At 41.1% G+C, this 12,877-nt stretch overlaps 1 protein-coding gene across 12 annotated transcripts in view; it reads left to right on the forward strand.

Moving 5' to 3' along the window:
- Positions 1-12,877, forward strand: part of LOC109411294 (insulin receptor substrate 1-B) — a 683,096-nt gene that overhangs the window by 597,488 nt on the left and 72,731 nt on the right. For all 12 annotated transcript variants that reach the window (XM_062851140.1, XM_062851143.1, XM_062851141.1 and 9 more), the window contains 2 exons: positions 9,744-9,924; positions 10,536-10,661. In XM_062851140.1, coding sequence (XP_062707124.1) covers positions 9,744-9,924; positions 10,536-10,661 — 307 coding nt within the window. The remainder of the gene's footprint in view (positions 1-9,743; positions 9,925-10,535; positions 10,662-12,877) is intronic.

A 12,877-nucleotide genomic window follows, 5' to 3' on the forward strand; every position in this document is an offset into this window, starting at 1 on the left:
CATAAAAAATCACACTTTCACTTTTCGTGGGTTTTATCGAACTTTATACTTGAATAAATAAACATATAAAGAGGTAATACTCAACTCCGTAGCTAGGAGTAATAAGAAGCGCCCCTTTAGCGAATTGGGAGTCGTGGGTTCGATTCTCACCGAAAATGATCATGTTACAGATTTTTTCAGAAAATCTTCATGTGTTCCTCCAGAAGTGTCACAAAGAATTCTTTTACGGAATCTGGCATGAATTAACTCCAATTTCTCCATAATTTTTCGCAAATCAATTCAAATATTGTTTGAGAAATTCGCTCAGGGACTACTTCAGGAATTTCTCTGGATTTCTCTAGGCATTCGTTTCAAGAATGCATTGAGGATTCCTTTTTACCTATGAAATTTCTCCATTTTTTTCAAAAATTATTTAAGAATTTGAGCAGAAATTCCTCCAGGGATTCTTTCCAAAATTCGTTCAGAGATTCCTTCATAAATTTCTTGAGGTATTTATTCAGAAATTTCTACAGAGATTCCTTTAATAAAATTTTCAGCTTTCAAAAACTATTCCAGAATTTTTCAGAAAATGTTTCTAAAGTTCATTCAAAATTTTGTACTGGGGTTACCTTGGAAATTCTTCATAGAATTTCATCAGAAATACCCCAGCAAAATTATTTTTTTTTTCAAAAATTGCACTAGTTCCAAAAGTTTCACAATTTCTGTCAGAAAATCTTCCTGGGATTTCTTTGGAAATTCTTTTTGTTTTAATTGTGAGACCCATTCGTGAATTTTCTGCAGGGATTCCTATAGAAACTGCCCTAGGGGTCCCTTCTCGAATTTTTCGAAGGACTCTTTTAGAAAATCTCAAAGTTTTAATTATAAATTCAACTTATAATTTCTTCAGAAATATCTCTAGATTTTCCTCCAGAGGTTTCTCTACTAATTTCTCCAAGAATGACTTTGAAAAAAAAAAAACTTCAACAGATTTTTCGATAATTATTTCATGGACCCTTGCTGAAATTCATCCTAGGGTTTATTAAAAGAATCTTTCACGAGTTCCTGAAAAAAATGTTCCAGTGATTCCTTGAAGAAATTATTTCAATGACTTCTTTGGAAACTTCGCGTAGGCTTACTTTAAAAAATCATTCAGGAAATCCTAAAGAAATTCAGTCAGAAATTCTTTTACAAAATCTTCTAGGGATTCCTTTAGACTTTTGAGTGTCCTCCAGAAATTTCTCCATTAACTCCTTTTGCACGAATAGCTTGGATTTCTTTAGAAAATACTTAAAGAATTCCTTTCAAAAAATCTTGCATAGACTTTTCCAGAAATTCCTCCTTGAATTTCTTCAGATTATTTTTTCAAAGCATTCAGCTAGAAAACCTTCCATGAACTTTCTCAAAAATACTGCATATTTTCTTCTAGGAAATGATTCACGGATACATCAGGAATCAGAAATTCAGAACTTCCTCAAAACTTTCTCAGAGCCTTTCTTAAGAATTTTCTCCAAGGATTGCCATAAAAATTCTACATGAGAATATTAAGGAAACTCTTAATATTCCTTTAGATATTCCTTCAAGACATTTCTCGTTCTGAAATTGCTCCAAGGATTTCTTTAGAAAGTCTTAGTAAAACCTCCAAGGAGTCCTTCAGAAATTTTTCTACATGGTCTTTCAGAAATTATTATAGGGATTGTTACGGAAAAGTTGGATGACACTCTTACAGAGATTTCTGCAGAAATTCACGAAGACATTGCATTAGAATTTCCGCCAAGTATTCCTCTATGTATTTTGTCAGAAATTCCTCCAGGATTTCCTCCAAGCGTACCTCTAGAAGTTTCTCTATGGATGCATCCAGGAATTGATTAAAAAGTTTTTTAGTATTTTTATTATGGGATTTCTTTAGGATTTTTTTCCAAAATATTTCAAGAGGTTTGGTTAGGTATTCCTCCAGGGGTTTCCAGGTGTTACTCAGGTATTCTTCCTGGAATTTCTTCAGGAAATCCATCTATAGATTCTTAAATGGTCGGCGTTCAACCAGAGTGGACTGCGCGGTTTATCGGGCAGGTAAAGATAAGCTGAAGAATTAGTTAAACTTGAACTTTTCGGCGATATTTTAAGGTGAAACGGGACGCCGTGTTATTTTTCCTATCTTGCCTCTCTTTCTAACAATTTGCCTCGCGATTTTGAAGATGGTAATCTCGAGACCTATCGCACTGAAGATGCTGAAAACCAATCAGCATATGCACTGCAAGTGAGCATACACAATGATAGGTTTTTGTTGCAAAATATGAAGTAGAATCTGAGATTACCATCTTAGTAGCAACAGAGCAATGGCGGATATTTTCTCGACCGTCCCGTCCGCCCTTAATGCAGATATGTAATTACATAAAAGAATAATAGTATTCCTGAAAATAATACCAGAGATTTGAAGTTGCAGGTGCTTGCAAGACATTTTCTCGAAATCATTGAAAAACAGATGGTCCGGTCTGGCTTAACGCCGACCAAATGTTCCTGTTTTTCAGAAGTTGTTTTAGGAATTCTTTTAGATTTTTTTTTCAGATTATTTTTTCCATTCCGTCTGAAATTTCTTCAGCGATACTTTTCATTAAAATATTTTCAGAGACTTCTTCAATATTCCTAGAATTACTTCAGAAATTTGAAGATGGTTTTCTTAAAAATTTGTTCCATGGATTCTTCAAAAAGTTGTGCCAGCACTTTCGCCAGGATTTGCTCAAGCGGTTCCTTCAGAGATTCCTCCAGGAATTCATCCATGGGAATGTGCCATTGAAGGGGCGCTGAAATCGGGAAACCTTGACTAACTAGTCCTGACTTTACCATGACAGCATTGAAAATAATTTATCACCATCTTGGCAATAATCTGCCGAAGCATTACAATGGTCTTTTCATAGAGTTTGCTTCAAATTTGGAAATAAAAACAAGCACAGTACACGCCAAGATAGTATAAGGCATCTACCGATAATACCAGGAATATGTTACAATTCTCGATGAGGAAGTCATAAGAAATATAGCTATGGCTGTATGGGCTCTTATTTAGCATATCATAAAAAAATTCTACAGCAAAACAGCATGTTTTTGTCGCTGTTATAATTCTGTACATGTCATTTCAGACCTGATTAGGCAAACTAGACATCCGGTGGCCACGCAACAGATTTTGGGAACCTTTGAGTCTCCGGTAGAAAGAGCCGTTTTTCTATTCTAAAAGAAACCTTGTTACCAGTTTTATTTCTCTGTTGCATGCTCGATTTTAACTTGTGAATATTCTCACAATTTTATTGTGCATTTATAGGGTTCTTCCATTATTCAGGAGCAAATAGCCCTAGCAACCAAAATGGTTGCATACTTCCAGGTTATTTTGTGCGATAAATGACTGCAAGACAGGCAAACGGTTTCTAGCACGGACATCAAAATGCAGCCGTCTTGCATTAAAATCCGATTCGGGATGACCAATTAGGATTAGTTTTCCTAGACTAAATTAAGCTATGAACACATAACAAAGACTGTTAACAAGAATGCAATCAGGCATACAAAACACAAACTCCAGGATGACTGATGGACCTAGAACAAATATGAAACCTCGTCATCCTGTGATCGTACATAAGTTGTTGCCCATTAGGGTAGCAGGCCAAATTTAGTGTTGTATTAAATTTATACTTTACTAGCTATCCCGGTAAACGTCGTTCTGCCTGCATACTATGTTTTTTTTGACATGCAGCTCTGTAGAAAAATGCCTCGCAAAATGGAATTTCAAACTTTCTTTTTTTCGGTACGTTCCCGGTCGATTTTCCCAATTATTTTTTCGTACGAACATGTCGGAGCCCTGCACGAATGCAACACTGAAAGAATGGTGTAGATCCGTTTGCCCGTTCCCGAGCCTATTCGTGACATACAAACACCATTCCATTTTTATTTATATAGATGTGTGTCAATTTGTGACGTCGTGTCTTATTGTACATTTGTAGTGTTCTGTTTCATTTTTCGCGGCTGAGCGCCAAATGAAAAATAAAATAAAGAATTTGTAGGGTTCCAACCTAACATGCGACACCTCAAAGTTCGCACAAATCCGTGCGTATTCCAGTAGAACCAAGAAAAACGACTTTGATCGATTCTGGCCACGGAACAGGTTCTGGGGATACCGGAGTCTCCGAAGGAAAGGGTCATTTTTCGATTCTAAAAGAATCGCATCATACGACACCTCAAAATTCTCACAGTTCCGTTCGTAATCCAGTAGGACCAAGACATACTGATTTTGATCGATTATGACCTACCGGTGGACACGGAGCAAGTTCTGGAGACCTTGGAGTCTCCGGTAGAAATGGCCATTTTGTGATTCCAAAAGAACCCCATCATGCGACATCTCAAAGATCGCCCAAATTCGTCGGTAAACCAGTATAATAGATAGAACCAAGAAAAACGACTTTGGTGGATTCTGGCCACACGGTGGCTTCTTTCTTTGAGGAATAAAAATTCAAAGCAAATTAAAAAGATGGTATCAACAGAGAAACGTTTAGTGAATTGTAAACGGTGAAATTTACTAATCATGTCAGGAAGATTGGTAAATCAACTAAAAGTAAAAGAAACTAGAACTGACTCGATGAGAGCTGAAACTTGATTTTTCTTTAATTAATTATAGAGAACTTCAGTCGTAGGTAGGTAGACTAGTCCTGTCCCTATAACTAACATTTCAATAAATTCAAATGACATACATGTCGTCGGACGGAACCCGCCCCTGGTTACGAGCACCTACGCAAATAAACAACCAATCGAGTATGTTTCTAGTGCGTGGAATATGTCGGCAGACACACATTATACAGAACTAGCCACAGCCAGCCCAGCCACTGACTGAACTGGTGGAATCTATCAACGCCAAACGGTGTGACTAGCCATAATTTGTCTGTGCGGGAAGTGACCACACCAGCAGCCAGCAGCGGGGGAAGAAGCCAGGCGCCAGCAAACGTCCAACACAGAAGCCATACTCGAGCGACAGCGATTTTGCATTTCGCGTTGGTCATTCGATCCAGCTTTCTGCCGCGCCGTCGTCGTCATCGTCGTCACTTCAGTCGCAAAAACTCCAAGTGAATATTTCTCATGCCTTGTTAGAGTGTGGTGCTCGCATTCCTCCGGTCAGGCAAGAAAATTGGCCTGAATCACTTATGCAAATAATCTCTAATGGTTTGCCGGTTATCATCGTGTTGTAAACCGATGAGATCCTTGCCGGTAGCTATGTATGTGCAAGGTTATCGACATCCAGCCCCTCGGCGAGAAGATCCAGCAGCCTAACGTGGATATGTGAATGTGAAAATGGACAGTCGGTTCGGGCCCGGTTCGAACATCACCGCACACAAGGAAACTAGAATAATGCGTAACATTCACGTAATCGGGGGGACGACTTCTTGCCAATGGTCGAATGGCAAATGAAATTAATGCAAACACTTGTAGGGACGAACGACGACGACAACTAGTGGACTTCTTAATAGGACGTATAGTCATGATTTGCGAAACAGCAGGACCAAAGAAAATGACGACGCAGTTACGCACGACCGGATCGAATTACCGGCGTCGATTATGGGCCGTTATTGGTTGAATCCATTATCACTCTGCCACCTTCTGCTGCCTTTGTCGAATAGTTCTTCCAAGATGACTATTCAATTAGTCACCCTGCCTAAACAAAGATGAGCTAACGAATCTTAACAACATTTCGTTGTAGAGAGTCTATCTATAGCTAATTGATGAATATATTTGCAACGAAATAAAGTTTTCGTTCACTTTGGTCAATTTTGGTCTTGTCCGAGTTCCCAGACAACCAATTTTTACGTATAGTGAACTTAACTAGATGACTGGGTTATACGAACTCTTATACGGGAAAGTTACCTCGCATAAGCTGCAGCAAAGGTGCCTACAATTCATTTGTGCGAGGCGATATGTGTATTGGCGGGACAATAATAACGCTGTATGACTTGAAGCGTGTACAACTATTGCGATGTAATGTAGTATCTTATGCGACTTAATACTAATCGCAGCATTTCGGCACCACCACCACAGCCAAACTGCAGATCTTCCATTGTTATCACATATTTAATCGCAATAGGTCAATAAATACGACTCTCGTTTATGCGAGTTAGTATGCACACTTGAACGAGTTTATTATTTACATTTAGGGTGACTGTACCAGTTATCGCACTACCTAAGGAAAACTACTTCTACAAAAATAAGAAGAAGACTGACGAATGTCGTCGATATGTCAAATGATAGATTTGTTTACATACTTCACAGCAAAAATATAAAATCTGAGCTAAACCAACTTTTACTATTTATTACGGCGTGTGCCAATGATAGGAACCCTGTACCAGTTATGGACATACTTTTTAATTTTGGTTCCACTTCGCACTATTTGCATGCATTCCTTATGGGATTTGCCATAACTGGTACACTATGGCGAAGTAGGGTGCAAGGAAGCCAAAATTTTAAAGAAAATGATTTATTTCTATCATAATTTGAGCAAAATGTGAAATTTGAATGAGTGCAATCATCTTTTATGAACGAGATGTTCACATATTTTTTCTTGATGATTTGCATCGTTAAAGGTTGAAAATCAACTATGGCGAATTTGAGGTACTATAGCCATAACTGGTACACTGAGCCTATACGATTTAGTTCGTACACCAATGCAAGTCTCAACAAAAAAAAATTAAGGTACCTCGGGGCAAGTGGAACCTAAAAAATTGCTAATTTGGTTTTGTCATGCAATAAATTTCTGAACACAAATTACTTAATGATTTCAATGGTTCCAAAAGACGATGTTGGTATATGTCTGCTTATTGACGTGCATTATAATTGTTTCAAAATATTCACATTCCATATATTATGCATTGTGTGTAATTAAAAGCATAACAGATTCCTCCAGGAATTCCTCCGGAGATTCCTCCCGGAATTCCTCTGGAGATTCCTCCCGGAATTCCTCCGGAGATTCCTCCCGGAATTCCTCCGGAGATTCCTCCCGGAATTCCTCCGGAGATTCCTCCCGGAATTCCTCCGGAGATTCCTCCCGGAATTCCTCCGGAGATTCCTCCCGGAATTCCTCCGGAAATTCCTCCCGGAATTCCTCCGGAGATTCCTCCCGGAATTCCTCCGGAGATTCCTCCCGGAATTCCTCCGGAGATTCCTCCCGGAATTCCTCCGGAGATTCCTCCCGGAATTCCTCCGGAGATTCCTCCCGGAATTCCTCCGGAGATTCCTCCCGGAATTCCTCCGGAGATTCCTCCCGGAATTCCTCCGGAGATTCCTCCCGGAATTCTTCCGGAGATTCCTCCCGGAACTCCTCCGGAGATTCCTCCCGGAATTCCTCCGGAGATTCCTCCCGGAATTCCTCCGGAGATTCCTCCCGGAATTCCTCCGGAGATTCCTCCCGGAATTCCTCCGGAGATTCCTCCCGGAATTCCTCCGGAGATTCCTCCCGGAATTCCTCCGGAGATTCCTCCCGGAATTCCTCCGGAGATTCCTCCCGGAATTCCTCCGGAGATTCCTCCCGGAATTCCTCCGGAGATTCCTCCCGGAATTCCTCCGGAGATTCCTCCCGGAATTCCTCCGGAGATTCCTCCCGGAATTCCTCCGGAGATTCCTCCCGGAATTCCTCCGGAGATTCCTCCCGGAATTCCTCCGGAGATTCCTCCCGGAATTCCTCCGGAGATTCCTCCCGGAATTCCTCCGGAGATTCCTCCCGGAATTCCTCCGGAGATTCCTCCCGGAATTCCTCCGGAGATTCCTCCCGGAATTCCTCCGGAGATTCCTCCCGGAAGTCCTCCGGAGATTCCTCCCGGAAGTCCTCCGGAGATTCCTCCCGGAAGTCCTCCGGAGATTCCTCCCGGAAGTCCTCCGGAGATTCCTCCCGGAAGTCCTCCGGAGATTCCTCCCGGAAGTCCTCCGGAGATTCCTCCCGGAAGTCCTCCGGAGATTCCTCCCGGAAGTCCTCCGGAGATTCCTCCCGGAAGTCCTCCGGAGATTCCTCCCGGAAGTCCTCCGGAGATTCCTCCCGGAAGTCCTCCGGAGATTCCTCCCGGAAGTCCTCCGGAGATTCCTCCCGGAAGTCCTCCGGAGATTCCTCCCGGAAGTCCTCCGGAGATTCCTCCCGGAAGTCCTCCGGAGATTCCTCCCGGAAGTCCTCCGGAGATTCCTCCCGGAAGTCCTCCGGAGATTCCTCCCGGAAGTCCTCCGGAGATTCCTCCCGGAATTCCTCCGGAGATTCCTCCCGGAATTCCTCCGGAGATTCCTCCCGGAATTCCTCAGGAGATTCCTCCCAGAATTCCTCCGGGAATTCCTCCGGAGATTCCTCCGAGAATTCCTCCGGAGATTCCTCCGGGAATTCCTCCGAAGATTCCTCCGGGAATTCCTCCGGAGATTCCTCCGGGAATTCCTCCGGGAATTCCTCCGGAGATTCCTCCGGGAATTCCTCCGGAGATTCCTCTGGGAATTCCTCCGGAGATTCCTCCGGGAATTCCTCCGGAGATTCCTCCGGGAATTCCTCCGGGAATTCCTCCGGAGATTCCTCCGGGAATTCCTCCGGAGATTCCTCCGGGAATTCCTCCGGAGATTCCTCCGGGAATTCCTCCGGAGATTCCTCCGGGAATTCCTCCGGAGATTCCTCCGGGAATTCCTCCGGAGATTCCTCCGGGAATTCCTCCGGAGATTCCTCCGGGAATTCCTCCGGAGATTCCTCCAGAAAGCCATAATAGTCGAAATAGAGGAATTGAAGTATGATTAACGGTAGATTTCAAAAGGGACTGATTTTTATTGACTTTCGTGTAAATTTCGTCTTAGTCTGGACAAAGCGAGATCAACCTATGAAATTGTGCTCATAAGTCTCACTTGCCCCAGATATAAAAATGCACTGGGGCAAGTGAGAGTTTACTAAAGGTAATAAATAAAAATAATATACTGCTTTTTCGCCTAAAATCATTTGCAAGAACTCCAAATAAAACATCAGACTATCGTTTACTACGATGTAGTCATACCTTATTTGATGTTGATTTGCATTTTTCTACGACTTTACCAGACACATAATACCAAGTTCAAAAAATAACGTTGCGCCGTAGATATCCTTACTAGAAAATTATATCAAGTTTATAACATTTTGTGCCATAATGTTATAAAAATTTTGAATAAATTATTATGATAAAAACTAGATGCAGGATGATGTTAAAATAACTAAAGTTGTTTCATAAAGTTCTCTGGAATAATTAAAAAAATACTTATTGTGTTATAAACAGAACAAAATTATAACAAAGCGTGTTATAAATGTTGGCTTCAAAATAACTAGTTTCTATCATAATTTGATTCAACTTTATAAAAATACTATCGCAATTCTGAAGAATCAAAACTAAAGTATATTGCAATGTTATAACTGCTTTTGTAACATAATGATCTAATTGTGTTATAATATTTTACGGACACAAATTATTTAAGACAGAAGCATTACACAATAAGTTATAAACATCAATGCACCAGTACACTAGTGAAGCTTATGTTTGAACAAAATACTGCTCCAACTAAGCATTCAATCGAAAAAGCTTCACTATTACTAAACACGGGCTCCCATAGACTTATTCACAAAATTAGGAAAACATGAACTTTTTTTGGTACATATTGATCCGTTTTCCCCAATCTAGAACTGTATGTTCATACATATATGATTTACGATGTTTTCAGTTCCACTAATTGACTCGATTTTTTTTTGTTCCTCCTTCCAGAGCACGTTTGGGATGTGTTTGTCGAACGCAAAGGACTGGGCGATAGCTGCGGAATCCTCGGCACCTACCGGCTGTGCATCACGGACAAAACGCTTTCGCTGGTGCGGATAGGACCGCCGACGACCAACTCCGGCGATGCCCGGGTCGAGGTGGTCGAGTTTTCACTGGCGTCGATTAGGAGGTAAGTGGATTAGGGGTTGAGTGGAGAGGATGGGGCGGGAGTGAGGAGAAACCATTGAATTTAGTGGCGGTGGCGGTTTTCCTTTATGAATTTGTTATTGTGGTGTGGATCGCTCGTTTGATCTAATCTGATTGGATATCATTAGTTGAAATCGCTTTTCAGTTTTTTTGAACATGGCGGATGGTTGTGAATTGATTCATTAACCATGGTTCATGAAATCCCAAAACAGTTCTGTAGCTGTTTGTTCGACACTGGAGACGACAGCAAGTACAAACTCAAAAGCAACCATTCATTTCACTCCGATAAGCCGCTGATTAAGTCAGGCGTTCAAATGCATAATTCATCGTAGATACATATCGCCTTCTTTATTCATTTATCCAGAGCTCCATCTATAAATCATCTGCCTGCCGCATTTCACGCTTGTGGAACCGCGCGGCAACCATTCCAATTAAAAAGAAATTTCGAACCAATTAACTTGAGCACCGCCACCAAAATACTCACTCAACCCCCGCGCACCCGTGTCCAGCTTTAGGTACTCCGCAGCAATAATACTCAATATCATTGTTTTACGCCGCGCCGCCGTGTGTCTCACCTTCTCGTGTCTCTTCCAGATGCGGTGCCTCCCAGCGCTACTTCTACCTGGAGGTGGGCCGGAGTTCGAAAATCGGCCCCGGCGAGATATGGATGGAAGCACCGGACGCTATCATTGCCCACAACATGCACACCACCATTATGAAGTAAGTACCCTCGAATCACTTAGGCTCTACTACGCTATACAACCTAACCGCTCGTGTGAATGCAATGAATGTTGTTCGCCGACCCGCAGCCGGCCGACCGATTGTAGACTGTCCCAGAACGTAGGGATATACAATTTCAACGGCCGGAATTCCTTGGTTAAATGAAGGGAAGATCTTTTCTATCTGCGAGTAGTATCAGTGATAAAAACCTATCATCAAAAAAACAAGACTCAAAGTTTTTTCATCGAAAATTAAAGTTACATCAGTAGCCGCTATGACGATCAGTGTCATGGTAAATTGGTGAGCCCGTTTCATAATATTTTCGGTTATTCACCTATACACAGTTCTGGTAGCGGCTGAAGTGTGAATCTTGTTTATAAAAATAGTTCCTAACTGATTGTGGAAAAATAAACAAAAAGCCATGCAAAATGGTCAAGTACCGTAAACCGACCGAATCAGCGGGGTGAAATTGATCATTTGGGTACTACATTGTAATTGGAACTTCTAAGCGTCGCAATGACCTCAAACTTCTTACCTCATCTAGTTCATAGATGTCTAGAGATGAGTTTAGACTTTTATTTGTTTAGAAAAAAGTTAGTTCTGCCTTTTTTTTCAGGAATTTGTAATGTATATCTCACTTAGCTGAAATCATTGCTTCTAAACAATCGATTGCCACTAGGACTTCCCGTATATTTTTTGTATTAACATTTTTGTGGATCTTCGGTTGAAAAGTTATGAAGCTATTCTGAATTTCAATAAGTTAAACAAAGTTCTTTTTTTGACGAAAAAGTCATTTATTGTAACAAAAGCACTTATTTCAAAGGAAATTGCCTGCCTTTAGGCGCTAAGGGGGAAATTTCAAAATTGAATTTTGCATTTTAAGTGTCAAATTCATTTTTTTTATTCCTGTTCGGGTTTGTCACTGCGACCAGTTTTTAGATCTATTGTGACATTACCCGTATCCTTAGTGTAGTGCATGTCGCATTACTCAATTGCCATTGAGGGGCAATAAAGTATCGATTTTGATACAGTTTTTGTTTTGTTTTCTTAGAAAACAAAACAAGAGTACTGATATTGGCCATGCATCGGAAACCTAGCATAACCCTTGTTTTACTGCTAAATTCTCCCCAGTAGGACCCGGGTTTTCACATTAGCAGCAATATCATTCCAATAATGGAACAAGTGTTCAGCAATAAGGATTCTAGTATGTTCCTTGCGTACTAGCACTTTCCAGTCTTCGAAGAGTTAGTACATACATGGATCCCTAACCCAATTTGATTTCCTTTGCATTGAGTTTAGCCTCAGATGGTGAGGTTTTTAACTATATGCAAAGTAAAGTTGGTAAACTCAGTTTTATTCAAAAACTGGAAGTCACCAAAACACTAGTAGTAAGTACTACTATAATACTATAATTCCTTGAATTACCAGAACACATATTCCAAAATTGAAAAATAGGACGACACTAGATTTCGGTTTGGTAGATCTAACACCGCAACGCAACCCAAAAAGGCGATCTACCCACGCTACGGGCTCCGTTAAAGATCGAGCATCTTTTAAACCCCCTCAACCATTCATCCCTCAGCACGGGTCGCCTGACACCTTGGATTGGGGTTACCTGTTTGGTGGACTTTTACCCCCGGAACAGGTGGTCCGTAGTGCTATTCTAAGCCGGCAGCTACACGGGCAGTCAAATTCATTAGTTGTAAGAGTTTTGACGCGTTATTCGGGTTTAGAAGAGCAAAATTAAGTGGATAAGGATTTTTATCTTTTTAACCGATGCTTAATTGTATACTGATCAATTTCGCCCCAAAGTGGCATCCTTAATTTTTTGATTTTTGAATTAAACTTGTTGAACAAAATTCTGTCACATGTAACGAAGGGGAGTTCGAATGGAATTTGGTATTACGTGGGTTTCGGCTTCTCAGTCATGAATTTTGCGTCGACTACTTGATTATCTTCGCCTACGTTTCGACCCGGGATGGGGCCTTCTTCAGGGCTCGATATTAAGACGACAAGTTAAAATAATTTATACAAAATATAAAAAGTCGGTAGCTAAAGGGTTGCTTTCTCTCCACAACGGGCATCGGTCTGTCTTTACCGGAATGTCTCAACCAATGTTGCAATGGATCTTCTTCGCGAGCATTCATTTAAGCATCTTCGCGATCCAAAGTTCGCTGCTGTTCATTTTCTATTTTCGCATCGTGAATACAATTCAA

Source organism: Aedes albopictus, chromosome 2, assembly GCF_035046485.1.
Source record: "Aedes albopictus strain Foshan chromosome 2, AalbF5, whole genome shotgun sequence".
In the NCBI taxonomy this organism is placed as follows: Eukaryota; Metazoa; Arthropoda; class Insecta; order Diptera; family Culicidae; genus Aedes; species Aedes albopictus.